Source organism: Natator depressus, chromosome 10 (assembly GCF_965152275.1).
Source record: "Natator depressus isolate rNatDep1 chromosome 10, rNatDep2.hap1, whole genome shotgun sequence".
Classification (NCBI taxonomy): domain Eukaryota; kingdom Metazoa; phylum Chordata; order Testudines; family Cheloniidae; genus Natator; species Natator depressus.
In genome coordinates this window covers 63750342-63768345 of record NC_134243.1, presented here as the reverse complement: position 1 = coordinate 63768345, position 18004 = coordinate 63750342, and the positions used below count along the sequence as shown (strand labels likewise).

General features: G+C 42.3%; 1 protein-coding gene across 1 annotated transcript in view; it reads left to right on the top strand.

Annotated features, from left to right (window-relative positions):
- The window catches only part of FBN1 (fibrillin 1), a 217129-nt gene that overhangs the window by 112372 nt on the left and 86753 nt on the right, over positions 1-18004 (top strand). Inside the window, exons 16-22 of the mRNA XM_074966374.1 lie at positions 3386-3508; positions 5566-5718; positions 10198-10251; positions 11482-11607; positions 13838-13963; positions 15062-15181; positions 16243-16380. Coding sequence (XP_074822475.1) covers positions 3386-3508; positions 5566-5718; positions 10198-10251; positions 11482-11607; positions 13838-13963; positions 15062-15181; positions 16243-16380 — 840 coding nt within the window. The remainder of the gene's footprint in view (positions 1-3385; positions 3509-5565; positions 5719-10197; positions 10252-11481; positions 11608-13837; positions 13964-15061; positions 15182-16242; positions 16381-18004) is intronic.

Here is an 18004-nt window from a genome sequence, read left to right as displayed (position 1 = left end):
GTTCAGTAGATAAATTGACTCATGGTCTTAAAAAAACAAACCTGTGATTTTCCGCTTCCCCAACCTCAGTTGTGTGCCTGAGGGCTAAACAGTAGTGAGGATCCAGACAAAAAGGTATTCCTGGCCCAGAGAAATGTTACTTCTGTGCATCAAAGGGAAAAGGTTTGAAAATTATCCAAAGTTGCAGGCAACTCAAATGATTCCTGCTGAAAGCTGGAACAGATTTTGCAATAAAATAGAGGGTTTCCCCCATTACTTTTCAACACTCATAGTAAACCTTGAGCTCTAAGAATGAGCACATAAATAGCCAGGAAAGGTGAGATTGTTATTTGGTCAAAATCCATTTTCACTTTGCTTTCAACTTTATATTCACCTCAACTGTCCCTCCTCCCCACCTCCAACCACAGACCTTCCTGAAATAACATTTATCAGCTCCCAGAAATACATTGTGGCTAAAATTAACATAATTCCCTATTCAACTTCTGTCATCACATTAACAGCTACATGTGTTTTAAAAAATCTGTTTAATGATTTTTCCTGTTGATTTTATTGCTCATCCTCATTAACTCCTCTCTGTATACACCATTACAGAGTAAATGGTTTCTTTCTGACTAAAAAGTAGTATTTTCAGTAAGTAAGCGTTGCGTGCCAGATTTTTGCACTGCATGCACCTACACAAACACATGCAATTGCAATCCTAGAGCCAGATTCTCTTCTGGTAAATCTTTGTTGAAGTCAATGGTGATACCTCAGTTTACACTAACTGAGAATCTGGCCTCTAATTTGCACATGCAATTACTATCATTACACATGCAAGTTGGGTATGTGTGCACAGAAACTGACAGCTATGCAGGAAACTGGCTACAGTTTTGGTGTGAAATTGACAAGTGTTTTGCCAAACTTGTTGGGGGATCAAAAGGAATATAAGATCTACAATATACACCATCCCACTCTTATAAGGATCTCATTTGATGCACCGTAAGCTGAGTTTTGAAACACGGGTGCCGTAAAAACACTTTCCTAACCCCTTGTTAGGATGTTGAAATTGACCCTTAGTTCCATAAAACTGGCATTTAAGTATGTGTAGGGGGCATGTATCTGGCTGTCTGAAAAATTTCACTCAAGCTTTAATGAAATAATGTACCCAAAAGGAATATTACACCATAGTTGTGAGTATTCCCTGTAATACAGGGACATTAAACTTATTTACCATGACAGTTCCTTTTATGATATTTTACATGTTGGGCGCATTGTTGCTGTTTTATACATTTAATAAATGGTTTCACCTTCAGATCACAAATCCTGCCCTGGTTAGCAGGACTGAAAGTGAATGTTTAGTGGCCTGTGAAATAAGTTGTTTTCAGTTCAGAATTTAGGGAACTTGCTTGCACATCTGAAAGGTCCTTCACAGTTGCCACTAATTGGCAATCTAAGTGGAAAGGACAAAGACGGATTAGACATGGAGAGTGAATCCTGTAGATAAGTTTCTTCAGAACAAGGTTGAGACATGCTGGCAAAGTCAGTGGGGGAAAACTTACAGTTGTTGGGGTTGTCAAAATGTCATCCTTTCACGGACGGAGGCTACATAGTCCAGTCAGAGCCAGAATTTGGGTTTTATTCCTGGTTCTGCAGTAGGCTTAATGGGTGGAATCCTGGCCACGTTGAAGTCCATAGGACTCTTGCCATTGATTTCAGTGAAGCTAGCACTTCGCTTGATGTGTGTGATTTTTTGGGGCAGATCACTTTACCTCTCTGTGCCTCAGTTTCCTGACCTTTAAGAAGGTGGTGATAATGCTTACCTATCTTTGTAAAGTGCATTGAGTTGTACGGAAAGAAATGTGTTTTATATTCCAGTCTTTATTTTTATGAAGTTACAAAACATTTTTAAAAACCCACTGAAACGAGAAAGGAAAAATATACACATTTATGCTTGTTCAGTTCTTTCTTTTAAATAACCCCTAAAAATAAACTTTAGAAAAAGTTTAAGATGACGTTTTATAGAACGTGTATAACTGCTAAAAGGATTTGTTTGTCATCTAGTCAAGAACAGTCTCCACTGATACACACTGTGGCCCAAATCCTGAAGTTCTGTCTCAGCTTTTACTCCAACAAAACTCTACGAGAGTGTTGTCTGAGTAAGGACTGAGTGTAAAGTAGGGAAGGAATTCATGATTTATCTGTCTGTTTGAAACAGAACAAAAGCTTGCAGGCTAACTGAAATTAATTTAGCCCATGTAATCAAATATAACTTCTATTAAAAATATATTTTGAACAAGGAATCTTGGATCATACAAGCTATGTTTTGTGTCAAACACCACAACCCAAGAAAAACATAAAGGTGTTTCACTCTCAATTTTCACTTTTAAGGTCAGAAAAAAAGGAAATTGTCATCCGTTGTTTGAGAGTTGTTCTAAAGTGATTATTTTGTAAGTGTTATACCTGCTTCCAAACAATATTTTAAAACATTCCCTCTGTAATTCCTAATTGTTGAAAAATAGCTTATTCCCTGTGTCAAGAAAATGCTATCTCTGTTAGCAGGGTATGCAGTCTATTAAAATGTTTGACTAATTTGACCTCCCAACTCAAATGTTAAATAGTTTTAACCTTGTGTTTCAGTGCAACAGGACTTATTGTTCCATGTAGCTATTGTTGGACAAAGATGATAGCTTTTATTTAACAGTTGTTCAGGGTTCAGTTCATTAAAAAATTCCTTACGAGGCTGGTGTGTAATTTTCCCATTAAAAAATTTATGTGAAGGGCTGTAACAAGCATCTGATATAAAAACCCAATTGTCATGCAGATCACCACGGGGACATGATGTGTGGGCTGGGCTTGGACGCTTAGCATTCAGAAGTGCTCCCAAAAACTGAACACACAGCAGGAAGAAGAAAATTCTTTGGGGGCCCCGTGAAGACTAGTCATAGGGGTCAAAGCTTTAATTTGCTATCTGGCCTGATTTCTTACAGCACAAACTAAATGGTAACACAGAAAGGGAATGCCCTGTTAAACACTACACAAGTCCTTTGTCTTAACAGTCATGGTTTCCTCCTTCCTCCAATTCTGTTTTTGCCTGAGTGACCCTTATTTTAGATTATGCATCTCTTGGGAACATATTAGGAAAATGTAGCTCTCTTCACTGGAGGAAAATCCACGGAAAGCAGGATATTTTTCGCCCTGAATTTTGCTCTTTCTGCTTCATAGAATGAACTAATGTTGGAGGGTTTTTTATTTTTAATAAAAAAAATTACACTCATATTTCATTTGGTGAAGTGATTTTTGTTTGTTTTTATTGAATACATTGAAAATAAGCCTTACAAATGCAAGTTTCAGTCAGGCATTGAAGATTAATTTAATTTCTAATAAAGCTTATTCTGTTCTTTAACAGACATCGATGAGTGTGAGACAGCTGGAATATGCATGAACGGGCGCTGTGTGAACACTGATGGCTCTTTCAGATGTGACTGCTTCCCAGGTCTTGTAGTTGGACTAGATGGACGTGTGTGCGTTGGTAAGACAAACTCATTGTGAGACAAGTCACAATTAACTAACTGAGCAAAAGCATTAAAATTGCAATGATGGACACACCATGGTTTAGCTCATAGCACATACCACATGACACTGGATTGGTAGGTTCTCCCAAACTAATGAATGTCTTTATTTGTGAGGATCACTATAATTGTTCACTTTTATCTATTTTCTTTTTCCTTTCTTTTCTTTTCAAAAAATTTCTCGGGCAAGGTTCTTAGCTGATGTAAATCAGCATAACTCTATTAAAGTCAATGGCACAATATCAATTTACATCAGCTGAAAATCTGGCCACTGTATTTTAAAACAGGTGCATAAAACTGTTCGTAAGAAGAAGTACCTCCCATTAGCACATCACTGCTTTCCTTTGCACAAGAGAGAAATTCTCCCAATATCACAATATTTTTTAGTTTTGTCATTAACATTATAGATAAAATTTTCCTATCAAGTAAATTTCTTCTATGTCAACGTATCAGTTTTTTTTAAGGTGGGACATGAGAACTTTTCCAGTGTCTAGAGATCTATCTCTTTGCCTAACCAAGAAAAATTACCACCCATTTTAAAATAATTTGTAGTCTCGTAGATTGAAAAAAAAAAATCACGTACCTTGTATAGGCTCCAATCCTGCAAACACAGAAATGTGTAACTTTATGCACAGGAGTAGCCTGGTTAACTTCTTGTTTGTTAGTGTTTCAAGGATCAGGGCCAGAGGTCCTATGTCCCATCTGTTTACCCCCTCTTTTTCTGTTGACTATTACAAATTATGTGAACTTCCAAATGTCTAGCCCTTTTTTTTGACCTACGAGTTATCAATTTAAAACAAAAGCATCCGTGTTTTTGCTTTTATGCATATTCTGTTTCTCTAAGGAAAAACAGTGAAGTGGCTGCAGTGTGGCTGCAGATTCTCACTTTGTTTTGGAGATAGCTTGTGGGACATTTAGAAGTCAGGCGGCAGAATGGAGTTGCTTAGCTCAGCATTTCTGTCCTGACCCTTATATTGCACAAAATACAAACTCACTGGGCTTAATCCCTGGAGTTTCACAAGTGATGAATTTGGGCCCATGGGTGCTGGAACAGAGCAAGGATAGTGGGAGTGCTGAAAGCCATTGAACCAAACTGTATACCCTGTATATAAAGGAAACCTCTTCAAGCCAGGGGGTGCAGGAGCGCCCCTAGTTCCAGCATGTATGTTTGGGCCTGTATGAGTCAGGAACAAATAATACATTTAGATAGAAACAAGGAAAACAATTTGATATAAAGTGAAATCACCCTTTAAATCTGAGAATAAAGTGGAATATTCCAAAATAACATTGTTTATATAGTTTTTTTCCTTCAAAAACGGCGTGACAGCTCAGAGTGTTGGTTTGTGCTAATCCGCATTTCTGGAATCCAGTCATGTGACATGGGTCAATGTTATGAAAAGTTAATGCCCCTGTCACATGACTGACTCCCAAGACTACCTTTCGGTCTTGAAGCCATCCTATATTCAAATGTATATTACTACAGTGGTTGCCAGTTAAAAATTGCAATTACCATGCCATTAAATAAGGATAATAATAATACAGATATACCTACATACATACATTCTTCACATGGAAGTTGCAAGATTTCATTAATAAATATTTTGAGATGAAAGGTCCCAGAGTAATGTAAAATTATCTCTTGTTTAATAGCCTGGCTGAATTGTTCAGTTTTCAAAAGCTGATTTTTTGACAGGCTATCTCTATAAGGGCTCAACTTAGTTAGCTTACTTTAGCATGCAGTAGCTATGGAGAATTGATTTTCCTCAGCATTTTCAGCCCCTGTCAGGCTTACAGTGCAAAGAAGCAGAATTCTATGCATTGAGCTGAGCACTAAGTGATGAGAGAGGTTATATCGGAGTGAGATCTACTGAGAAAATGATGAGCAAAAATTATATATTTCAGCTATCTCACAGTGTTTTTAAAATCTGGTTTTAAAGGTGTGACTGAATGTATTTTGATTTATGGCATTATTCTTGTGACTCTGCTAGATCCCTGATGGATTACGTTTCTCATTTAGATACGCACATGCGAAGCACATGCTATGGTGGATACAAGAGAGGTCAATGTGTTAAACCATTATTTGGCGCTGTTACTAAATCGGAATGTTGTTGTGCCAGCACTGACTATGCCTTTGGAGAACCTTGTCAGCCATGTCCTGCTCAAAATTCAGGTACTGTATGTTTAAGAAGTAGGAAATTTGACCTAAACTTTTCATTGATAATTAATTTTTACGAAGGTCTCAATTCTGACAGTATTAAAATAGAAAGTCACATGCATTGATCCTGTCATTCATAAATCCTAAATCTGGAGAAGTGTAACCTCAAGTACATGACACACACATTGCTGTGTCTTGGAACATCTGCTGCTGTGCATGTATGAAGAGTACAGGGGTGAATATTTTTTGAAGAGGCATAAATGAACACCAAGAATCTGGCCCATGATCACTGCAAGCATTATGCCAGATTTTCAAGCAATGGCCTCCATTGTTGTCAACATGAATAACTGTGGACACAGTTTTGACCTCAAAATTATTTGTGGGCACATTTTAGGTAACTGAGGGTGTCTGAATAGTTAATTGTACCTTCTGTTCTGGATAACTAAATGACCTAAGTTGTGTCCACAAATAACTGGGATCAGTCAAAATCATGTCTTCCAATTGTGGATGCAAAAAGGGGAGCCCAGTGAAGGATACTTGAGCCTCTAACCCGAAACTCCCCAAGACAATACCGTTCACTTCTTTGGACCATAACTACACTCTGGCAAGCTTGCAATCCTACTCATTTTCGCTGTGAAGGTGCTGCTGCTAGAAAAGCACTTTTTACAGGAAGAGTGTGCTGACACGGTCCCGGGACAGAAGCCAGTAAATAAGACAACGGGGATCCCTGTGCTGAGCCAGTTGCAGAATCAGGGCCATAGTTAATCTATTGGTTCTCTTCACTGTCTACAAATGGTTTCAGAGTAGCAGCCGTGTTAGTCTGTATCCGCAAAAAGAAAAAGAGGACTTGTGGCACCTTAGAGACTAACAAATTTATTTGAGCATAAGCTTTCGTGAGCTACAGCTCACTTCATCGGATGCATTAAGTGGAAAATACAGTGGGGAGATTAATATACACAGAGAACATGAAACAATGGGTGTTACCATACACACTGTAACGAGAGTGATCAGGTAAGGTGAGCTGTTACCAGCAGGAGAGCGGGGGAGGAGGGGGGACTTTTGTAGTGATAATCAAGGTGGGCCATTTCCAGCAGTTGACAAGAACATCTGAGGAACAGCGGGGGGCGGGGGGGAAATAAACATGGGGAAATAGTTTTACTTTGTGTAATGACCCCCTTATTCAAGCCTAAGTTAATTATATCCAGTTTGCAAATTAATTCAAATTCAGCAGTCTCTCGCTGGAGTCTGGTTTTGAAGTTTTTTTGTTGAAGAATTGCCACTTTTAGGTCTGTAATCGAGTGTTCAGGGAGGCTGAAGTGTTCTCCAACTGGTTTTTGAATGTTATAATTCTTGATGTCTGATTTGTGTCCATTTATTCTTTTACGTAGAGACTGTCCAGTTTGGCCAATGTACGTGGCAGAGGGTCATTGCTGGCACATGATGGCATATATCACATTGGTAGAGGTGCAGGTGAATGAGCCTCTGATAGTGTGGCTGATGTGATTAGGCCCTATGATGGTGTCCCCTGAATAGATATATGGACACAGTTGGCAACAGGCTTTGTTGCAAGGATAGGTTCCTGGGTTAGTGGTTCTGTTGTGTGGTGTGTGGTTGCTGGTGAGTATTTGCTTCAGGTTGGGGGGCTGTCTATAAGCAAGGACTGGCCCGTTTCCCAAGATCCGTGAGAGTGATGGGTTGTCCTTCAGGATAGGTTGTAGATCCTTGAGGATGCGTTGGAGAGGTTTTAGTTGGGGGCTGAAGGTGATGGCTAGTGGCATTCTGTTATTTTCTTTGTTGGGCCTGTCCTGTAGTAGGTGACTTCTGGGTACTCTTCTGGCTCTGTCAATCTGTTTCTTCACTTCAGCCGGTGGGTATTGTAGTTGTAAGAACACTTGATAGAGATCTTGTAGGTGTTTGTCTCTGTCTGAGGGATTGGAGCAAATGTGGTTGTATCGTAGAGCTTGGCTGTAGACAATGGATCGTGTGGTGTGGTCTGGATGAAAGCTGGAGGCATGTAGGTAGGCATAGTGGTCAGTAGGTTTCCAATATAGGGTGGTGTTTATGTGACCATCGCTTATTAGCACTGTAGTGTCCAGGAAGTGGATCTCTTGTGTGGACTGTAGGTGTAGAGGGCTGAGGTTGATGGTGAGATAGAAATTGTTGAAATCATGGTGGAATTCCTCAAGGGCTTCTTTTCCATGGGTCCAGATGATGAAGATGTCATCAATGTAGCTCAAGTAGAGTAGGGGCATTAGGGGACGAGAGCTGAGGAAGTGTTGTTCTAAGTCAGCCATAAAAATGTTGGCATACTGTGGGGCCATGCGGGTACCCATATCAGTGCCGCTGATTTGAAGGTATACATTGTCCCCAAATGTGAAATAGTTATGGGTGAGGACAAAGTCACAAAGTTCAGCCACCAGGTTTGCCATAACATTATTGGGGATACTGTTCCTGATGGCTTGTAGTCCATCTTTGTGTGGAATGTTGGTGTAGAGGGCTTCTACATCCATAGTGGCCAGGATGGTGTTTTCAGGAAGATCACCGATGGATTGTAGTTTCCTCAGGAAGTCAGTGGTGTCTCGAAGATAGCTGGGAGTGCTGGGAGTGTAGGGCCTGAGGAGAGAGTCTACATAGCCAGACAATTCTGCTGTCAGGGTGCCAATACCTGAGATGATGGGGCGTCCAGGATTTCCAGGTTTATGGCTCTTGGGTAGTAGATAGTTATTGTATTCAAGCAAAATATGCCGTAAAATGCATAGCACAGAAGGATCTCAAGATAATCTGGTATCTACTTTGTAGGCGAAGATAGTTCAAGATTTTTTTGATCTTAGTTTTAATTGGCAATCTTACAAAAAGGGACAGGGAGATGTAACCAGTTGGAACAAATTAGCCTAGTTTAGTTGACATGTGATCTTCAAAGAAACCTTGCTGTTCACCAGTTGACAATAAGCCACGTTAGTTAGAATAGCAACAAAACACCAGAATGTTATCAGAGTAGGAAAGAGCTTTTCCATCAGTGTCTGTTGATACCAGAAAGAAAAGGAGTACTTGTGGCACCTTAGAGACTAACCAGTTTATTTGAGCATAAGCTTTCGTGAGCTACAGCTCACTTCATCGGATGCATACTGTGGAAAGTATCATGAAAAGCTTATGCTCAAATAAATTGGTTAGTCTCTAAGGTGCCACAAGTACTCCTTTTCTTTTTGCGAATACAGACTAACAAGGCTGTTACTCTGAAACCTGTTGATACCAGGGTTCCCTTTTTACTGCACAGTACAGTTAAAACGTTTTGAAAATGTAAGGCCCAATGCCATTGACTTCTGTTTTATATTTGAATAAATTTAACAGAACATTTACACATGTGGAAGTTGTTTCTTCTGGGATCTTTTGCCCTCCTCTTCTATTGTTAAAAATGCCAACTTGTGAAGGGTAAAATATAGGACATCTTCAGCTTTCGAGGCAGGAGGGAGGAGAGAATTTTTCAGAAATAAGTTATTGTTTCAGGAGCCGAAGAACTTCCTCAAAGGAAGGAGTTTATCTCTTGCTGCTCAGAAACTCCTCCCACGTTAACCCTACAGCCCCGTTCAAAATGTATCCTGCCCCTGTTCTAAAGGTAGCCATGTGCTGACTCCAATGTGTGTTAGATTATTTTCATCTTATGTGAAAGTGGTTATGTGACTCAAGGCAGTGAAAGCAATCTATTTTAAATGTATGTGTGTAAGATTACTTCAGGCCCAATCTTGACATGGGAGTTTTGCCAGAACAAGGTGTTCAGCAGAGTCCCTTTGCAAGATGTTTAACCCAGGATATCTTTGTTTCAATTCCTTTGGGACCAGGGACCAAACACTTGATCCAAGTTATTGACAGTGTGAATGAGTTAGAACATCTGTTAAACATAGGGTCTTTGGTACACAAATTAAATTGCTCGTTATGATGGCAGTGGAACACATTTTGCATGTGGCAGTACTGAAAAAAAAGAGAGAGACCGCTAGGTATATAGGGATGGCTGTTACCTAAATTAACAGCAGTGTAATTATCTGGGCAGTTAGCAAAATACATATGCGGTGGAAGGTGATGACCTGTATCTTGTGGTGGTATTTAGTCTGGTTATGGCTGTGCAGTGCTGTCTGAGCATTGTGAGCACATCAGAAGAATTTAGGCATGCACAGAAACTTGTGAAACTCCTTGTAAAAATGAGTTCCTGTGAGTGCCTGAAAACTTTCCTGCTTCTCCACCTTACAGATAATCACATATCATTGTGGCCTGGATTTGTCACAAAATACACACATGTGGCTAATTTGCATGTCCCCTTTGTGTATTTTTGCTAAAATATCCTAAAGTTGATGAGCTTTAGAGCCAGGTGATGGTAATGACATTTTTAAAGTGATGGCAAGGTGCTTTGTTGCAATGGGCTAATAAATCTGTTTGTAGGCGACCTTGCAAACAATTAGCTAAAAAGAAACCAAATAAACATCTATTTTTAATATTTTTCAGCTGAGTACCAGGCTCTGTGCAGCAGTGGACCAGGCCTGGATTTAGAAGGAAGAGGTAAGAGCACAGAACAGTATCACTTGAAATTTAGACCAGGGTAAAAGAGTCAATGCGATGAGTTACTGTAAAAGGGGTTGCTTTAGGGAAGTAGTGAGAGGAAGGGTCTGTGAATGGTTTGCAGCATGTTCAAAGAAATAAGCCTAGGTTTAAACCCATGGAACGCCTCATTTCACTCTAATGGCTGCTCAAGCACATACACTCATCAGGCTTACACAGGAATGCTCTTTGGGAGCAGCAGATTTGTAAGCCATGTATTTTTACTGCAGCATTATACATTTCATTATCTAGAGAACCCCAGCCTGCAGCCACGCAGAACAACAAAACACAGTATGCATTTAGCTTACTGGATACTTTAACTAACATAGCCCATCCCCTGGGATGGTGCTGGGAGGCCTGATAAATCACCCATTTGACCTTAAATGCAGGGCAGATGTTCGTAAATTGCCTCACAAATAACTGTGTTGTGATGGATTGCTCGTCATTTTCAGCACCATAGCTGTAGCAGGGAACACCAGTTGTGAAGAGAGGAAAAAAGGGAACCATCAAAGAGGAAAATACTCTGTGCTGTTGATTCTCTCTTTATCCAATGATCCCTCATCCTCCCAACTTACTCTCCAGTGAGCAACTGGCCCATGGCACATTCTGCAGTGGGATCAGGAGCAATGTGTGCTCAGCTGTGCATAATGGAGGGACTTCGTTTTAACAGTATTATGGTCCTGCAGGATTGATCAGAGATTAGCAGGTTCTTGTGGTTCCCTTTAAAGCTTTGTAATCTTAGAGCCAGTTCCTGCAAAGCCTTCCTCCTGCAAACAGTGCTCATGACTGAAGTCAGTGGGACTGTGCTGCATAGAAAGCAGGCAGTGTTCACGAGTAAGGGCCACAGAGCACTACCCTGCAAGTGTAATGAAGTGGGCTATGCAGTGATTCCTTAACACTCTGTTTTCACATGGAAGAACACTAGTTTAAGTGATTTCACGTAATCTCCAGCTCCTGTTTACCTCTGCAGGACTTCAAACACCAATGGGTTAGCGGTGGAGGTTAATCACCATGAAGGTGGGGGTCTTCATTCTTGGGAGAGTGACTTTCTGTATGGGAGTTCTTAATTAGAAAGGCATCCTCGTGAAAACGTGGAAACTCAATGTTCTTGATATTGAAAAAGATGACTTTTTCTAGTTTAGTGAATTTGATCGTCCAAAGGAAATCATGAACTTTGTTGTGTTTGTGCAGATATTAACGAATGTGCACTGAATCCTGATATCTGCCCAAATGGAATCTGTGAGAATCTGCGTGGAACATATAAATGCATATGTAATTCTGGGTATGAAGTGGATGCAAGCGGGAAAAACTGCATTGGTATGAAATTTCCCTTTTTCCCTATCAAACCTTGATGTTTGACTCCCTCTGCCCAAGTGTTCCATTGATCCTTCCCATCCACTCCACTGATATTCTCTGAGGCTTCACCTGATCTGTCCACCTTCCTATCCGTGCTCCTCAATGCTCTTCCTGTCCTCCGGCATGCTGTGTCCAACTTCCACAGTGTCCACCCCTTCTTATTGCATCTCTTCTGTCCTACCCAACTCTGACCTTTCCAGCCACTCTTCCAAGCCCACCCAGTTACTGCACCAGTATGTTTCCATGCTTCATCACAAATCTTTTCCCATTTCTCTGAAGTCTTTCTCCTGGCCCCCTCCATCTACTTTCCTGGCCTACTCTGAAGCTTCTGAGACTTTCTGCTTTACTTCCCAAATCTCCCTGCCCCTTGTAACGTTCTGCTGTTCTCAGCTGTTGCCTTCCCAGCTTCTCTCAACGCTTTTTGAGGTCTCTCTGACACGTCCAGTTCTGCCTAACTGCTCTCTGAGCAGGGGTGAAAGTAACTGAAAGGACTCGGTATGCCAGAGTCCTGAGCACGGGGCAGGGCCTCAACCGGAAGAGGCGGGGCCCTTAAATCCCCAGGCCCTTTAAATTAAGATTTAAAGGGCCCAGGGCTCTGGGTGCGGTAGCGGCAGCTGGGAGCCTCGGGCCCTTTAAATCATCGCTGGAGCTACCAGCTTCAGAGGCGGCTGGGGGCTCAGGGGCAACTTAAAGGGCGTGGGGCTCCAGCCGCTGCTACCACAGTAGAGCCCCGGGCCCTTTAAATTGCCTGGAGCCCCCGGCCACCGCCATTACCCCAGGATTCTGGCAGTGGGGCTCCAGCGGCGATTTAAAGGGCCCAGGGCTCCCCGCAACTGCCAGAGCCCCGGGCCCTTTAAATCACCGCCCGAGCCCCGCTGCCAGAGCCCTCGGGGTAGTGGTGGCAGCAGGGGCGTTGGCGGTGATTTAAAGGGCCCGGGGCTCCCGGCTGCCGCTACCGCAGCAGAGCCCCGGGCCCTTTAAATCGCCGTCTGAGCCCTGGGGCTCCCGGCCGCCTCCACTACCTGGGGGCTCTGACAGCAGGGCTCCGGCGGCAATTTAAAGGGCCCAGGGCTCCAGCTGCTGTCAGGAGCCCCGGGCCCTTTAAATCACCTGCCTGGGGAAGGCAGTCTGGTATGGCTTACAGGCTCTTGCCGGTACACCAGACCGGACTGGACCGGCTTACTTTCACCTCTGTGTCTTGGCCTTACTGAAGTTCACCTATCCTTTATAGCCCCATGCCACCTTCTTGCAGCCTCTCTCAAATGACCAAACTCATGCAAAGATTCCCAAGGACTCTTGAGCTTTGGCTTCCCAAAGATCATGTCTGCACTAGCATTTTTATTCAAATTTCCCACCCCTGCAGCTAGTGTAGACTAGTCTCTTTCACCAGAGCATCTAACCCAGCCCAGAACAGGTCTAGAAAACAGGGGGGTTTAAATGCCAGTGGCTACCAGCAGCCAATCTAAACTAGTGCTCTCACCATTTCTACAATCAGTGGAGCAACTCCAGCAGTAGTATGAAGGGTGAGAAATTTTGAAGATAATTTCTAATGTAGACAAGACCAAAGTGTGATTTTCAGCATTATGACTGTGCCAAATAGATAAATCTTTTTATAAAAGAGGAAATGGCAAAACTTCTCTATTCATTAAAATAATAGAGCACTGGGAAAGGGAGGGAGGAAGGAAAGGGATCCAGAAAAATATAAACAAGTTTTTCAAATTTCCCCAATTTTAAAAAGAATAAAATAAAGTAAACAGGAAAGAACGAAATTTTCTCTAGATGATACCCAGGTAGTTTAAATTAATACATCAGTTATTGTTACTCTTAATTTCATGGTAGATCATCAGCAGTTAAGAAATAAAGTACATTAATTGTAAAATAAAAGGATATGTCATCTTAATTTTTTACTTTCTGGTATGACTGTAGTTACATTTGTACTGGGCATTTTTTTATTTTAAATAATTTCAAGGGCCATTCCTGTAAGCTATTAAACATCTCCAAGGAGCTGCTCTTTCAGTGGCTTTGCAAAACAATGCAAGGCATCTCTCTCTCCCCTCTCCACCCCCTCCCCCCCTCCCCCGCCCCCAGAAGATCAGTCCTAATGAAATGTGGCTGTTTGGAAACAGAATTATTTCATGGCCTCTTGTCAAGGCATGTTTTTTTCTCATAATGTTTCTAAATTTCATTGCAGACATTGATGAATGTGCATTGAACACGCTGCTGTGTGACAATGGACAATGCAGAAATACCCCTGGAAGCTTCACCTGTACCTGTCCCAAAGGATTTATATACAAGCCTGATCTAAAAACATGTGAAGGTAATTGATAACAGCCCATTACATTCTAGCTATATTAATTACAGTTTAAAACATTTTACCATATTACTGGAGTTCTTTGCCAGCAGTTGATATGATTTCCATTTAAGGCAGAATAGAATTGTTGTTATATATTCTACTAATGCATAGAAACTAGTCAGTGTAAATTCAATCCATGAAAGCTTAAAATCTAATAAAATCTCCAGTGCAAACTCGAGATGTATTAATAGCCTACTGAGAACAGCATGGAGATTATCAATATTATAACTTTGACTCTGAATATAAAAAAAGAAAAAAAATAAGCTAGTTGTATTCCTGAGAGGGTTTCAGGGGTAAGGTTTTAACTTCTGCTGTACAGACACGTCAGATTTACATAACAAAGCTTCTTGCCCTATTTATTTATTTAGTATACGCAATGCAGGTAGTGATGCCGACAGTTAAGGTTTTTATTATTTACCATGTGGTAATGCTGAAAATGTGCCGGGTGTATTTGAAACACCAAGGAGGAGACAGTGTCTGGTCTGAAGAATGTGCAGTCTAGAAAGACCAAGGGAAATGATGGGTGGGGGACAAGAATGCAACATATGAGGGTTAGACAACATGATGGTAAAAACACCTGGGTCTGGTCTAAGTCAGCACTGCCCCCACCACTACCACCAGCGGAACTGCACAAATGCTTGTGACAATAGTGGAGAAAGTGCTAGTGTTGATGAGGCCCAAGTGTTTTAGAATAGGCTGTAAAAGTCCAACTGAGCCAGGTGAGTCCGAGTTTCAAATCCAGTTTGAGCCACAGACTTAACGTGTGGCCAAATCACTTGACCAACTCAGTCAGTCCAGCTGCAAAACCGGGCAGTTGGACCTCACTGAAAAAACCAGATGCCGCCACTGAGTAGAGCTTTCCTGTCAAAGTAACGAGTTAGCACATTTTTTGGTCATGTATCCCATCACTCTTCTAGGAAGAGCACCATAGCTGGAAACCAAAATATCAAGAGACTTTCCTATCAAGTAGGAAGATTCTTTCTGTTTTAGCTAGATTGAAGGAGGCCTTCTGAAGTCTTACTGGCAGCAAAAGGCACTAATGTGAGTGTGTTTCTCTTCTAGATATTAATGAGTGTGAGTCTAATCCCTGTGTTAACGGAATATGCAAAAATACACTTGGCTCTTTTGCTTGTGAATGTAGCCCTGAAAGTACTTTGGATACAACAAGAACCATCTGCATAGGTATTTATTCATCAAAGATTATATGTTCATTAGTTGAAAATGTCCGGTGACCTACAAATATTCTACACCAAGTCCAGAAAGCATTTAAAAATAACTTAGATAGATAAGTTTAGGGGAAAATGTTACAGAAAAAATGTTAAGAAAGTATTTGTTTTCACCATTACCTTGGGTACATGACTCTAGCTATTGGGAACACAATGTGTTTTTATATCAGATTTGAGAGAGAGGTGATAGATTTTGTGCATAGTATACAGATGCACAGGGCCAGCTCCTCAAAACTATACATGCCCATTTGAGTGCTTCTACAAGGGAGGCTACCAAATGGACACAGATTAGAATTTGAGGAAGGGCTAGTTTATGACTTGAGGTGGAGCCTGAGCAAGAGATGCTGTGCAGGCTGTCCCACCCCAGGAATAACTCTGGAAGACATTGTGACTTGGAGATACTCCCCTGAGTCACATTTCCTCCACTGCTTGCTCCTGGGAGTCAGTAATTTACTGTTGACATATACCAGCAGTAAACTCCTAAACCCAACTCCTGTGCTGGTCATCTTCTCTGGCCAGTAAGCAGTGTGGTGGAGAGCCACCCTCCATTAAGTCCTCGCTTATTCTTTGCCAATCCCTGCCCACCTGCTCCAAGAAGGCAGGACATTAGCCCAGCTTACTCTCATGCACCCAGTCCCAAGGATCAACTAGGAGCGTAAGTGGAGTTCGGTCTCCCTCTTACTGTTCTTCATGGACATATAATCTGAGTCACAGTAAATATAGTGCTCCAGATCCTGAATGGTGCCACTGGGGTCAATAGACATAAAGTCAGTGGGAGCTGTAGGTGTTCAGTACTGAGCCAGGTTTCAGGATGTGGCTCAGTAGAGGGAAGTGTACAATAAGAACCTTTTAAATATATTCCATTCTAATATTGTCAGTTATACATTTTGCATGCTGAAATTCAAGTATATTGGCAAATATATTAACCATTATATATGTGTGTGTGTTGTGTATTTATGTGAATATATGTAATGCTAGGTACTCTGTATGGCAGCGTCTTGTGTTTTTTTCCAATAGAAACTATTAAAGGCACTTGTTGGCAGACTATTGTGAATGGAAGATGTGAAATAAATATTAATGGGGCAACTCTAAAGTCCCAGTGCTGTTCCTCGCTAGGTGCTGCGTGGGGTAGCCCATGTACACCCTGTGAACGAGGTAAGATCATCGGTTTATTCCAGGGGTGGGCAAACTTTTTGGCCCGAGGGCCACATCTGGGTATGGAAATTGTATGGCGGGCCATGAATGCTCGCAAAATTGGGGGTTGGAGTGTGGGAGGGGGTGAGGGCTCTGGGGTGGGGATGAGGGGTTGGGGGTACAGGAGGGTGCTCCAGGCTGGGACCAAGAGGTTCAGAGGGCAGGAGGGGGATCAGGGCTGGGGCAGGGGGTTGGGGCATGGGAGGGGGGCAGGGGTGCAGGCTCTGGGCGGCGCTTACCTTAAGCAGCTCCCAGAAGCATCAGCATGTCCCCCCTCCCGCCCCCGACTCCTATGTGGAGGTATGGCCAGGCAGCTCTGCATGCTGCCCCGTCTGCATGCGCCATCCCTGCAGCTCCCATTGGCTGTGGTTCCCAGCCAATGGGAGCTGCGGGGGCGGCACTTGGGGCAGGGGCAGCGTGCGGAGCCCCCTGGCTGTCCCTACCCATAGGAGCCAGAGGGTGGACATACTGCTGCTTCCAGGAGCCATGCGAAGCGGGGCAAGCCCCCAAACTTGTTTCCTGGCTGGAGAGCCAAAGCAGGGCAAGCCCCGGACCCTGCTCCCCAGCGGGAGCTCGAGTGCCAGGTAAAAACATCTGAAGGGCTGGATGCGGGCCCAGGGCTGTAGTTTGCAAACCTCTGGTTTACTCTGACAGTTCCTCTATATTCCTATTTAACAACTGTGATAAGAGTCATATTAATGGGTCTGCTTCCTCCTCTCCCCTTACATTTTAATTTATAAAAATGCATGAATACCCTAGTATTTCAGTCAGATGGGCTTGGTATAGCAGGTCTAAGCCTACAAAAAAGACAAGTGGTTGGGTTTCCCAAAACTATTTGGCACCTAATTTACACTTTTAATGACTAAGACAGAGGCCAGTGACCATTTTATGTACCCATGGCACATTAAAAAGGGATAGCAGACATGGTCTTAATCTCTAGATATGTAGGGCCAGCTCTGCACAAATGTTACATGTTGTGGGTTTGGCCAACAGGGCAAGGAGGTCAGCTAGCATTGGCTGGGACCTACAAAGCTACTTCTATGCCTTGCTTGCCCTATTAAGAGATGGTATAAAGGAGTAGGTGTACAATGACAGGCAGGTATAGCAATTAGGGACACCAATGCTCAGTATTTCTGAAAATTTCAGCCAGGTCTATTTAGAGTCAGGCCAACAACACTTCCACAGGAGCCAGGCGTAGGTTGGTAAAATCTGCATTGCAAAATAATGTTGCTTACCCTTTTCCCACCCAGCATGGAAAAGAGCTAGTGTAATGCTGGACTGTCAGCGGTTGGTCATATATTGTCCTGAACTTGGAGCTTCAGGTTAATATATTGTGCAATTAGATTTGAAGGACTGGACCACACCTACATTCTGTGATACTTCATATTGCTGTACTATAGTTTGTCTTAATTAGTGATATAGGGATCCTGCCAGGCAGCATTAGATTGATGGCTCCAGAGCTCTCACTAAACGGTTAGCAGACATATGAACCTTGCTCTAGTAATGGAGGTTTTAGCCCCTGTTGTAACAAACCCTGGATTACTTAATAACACAGTGAATCCTACATCTGAGGAAAGAATGGGTT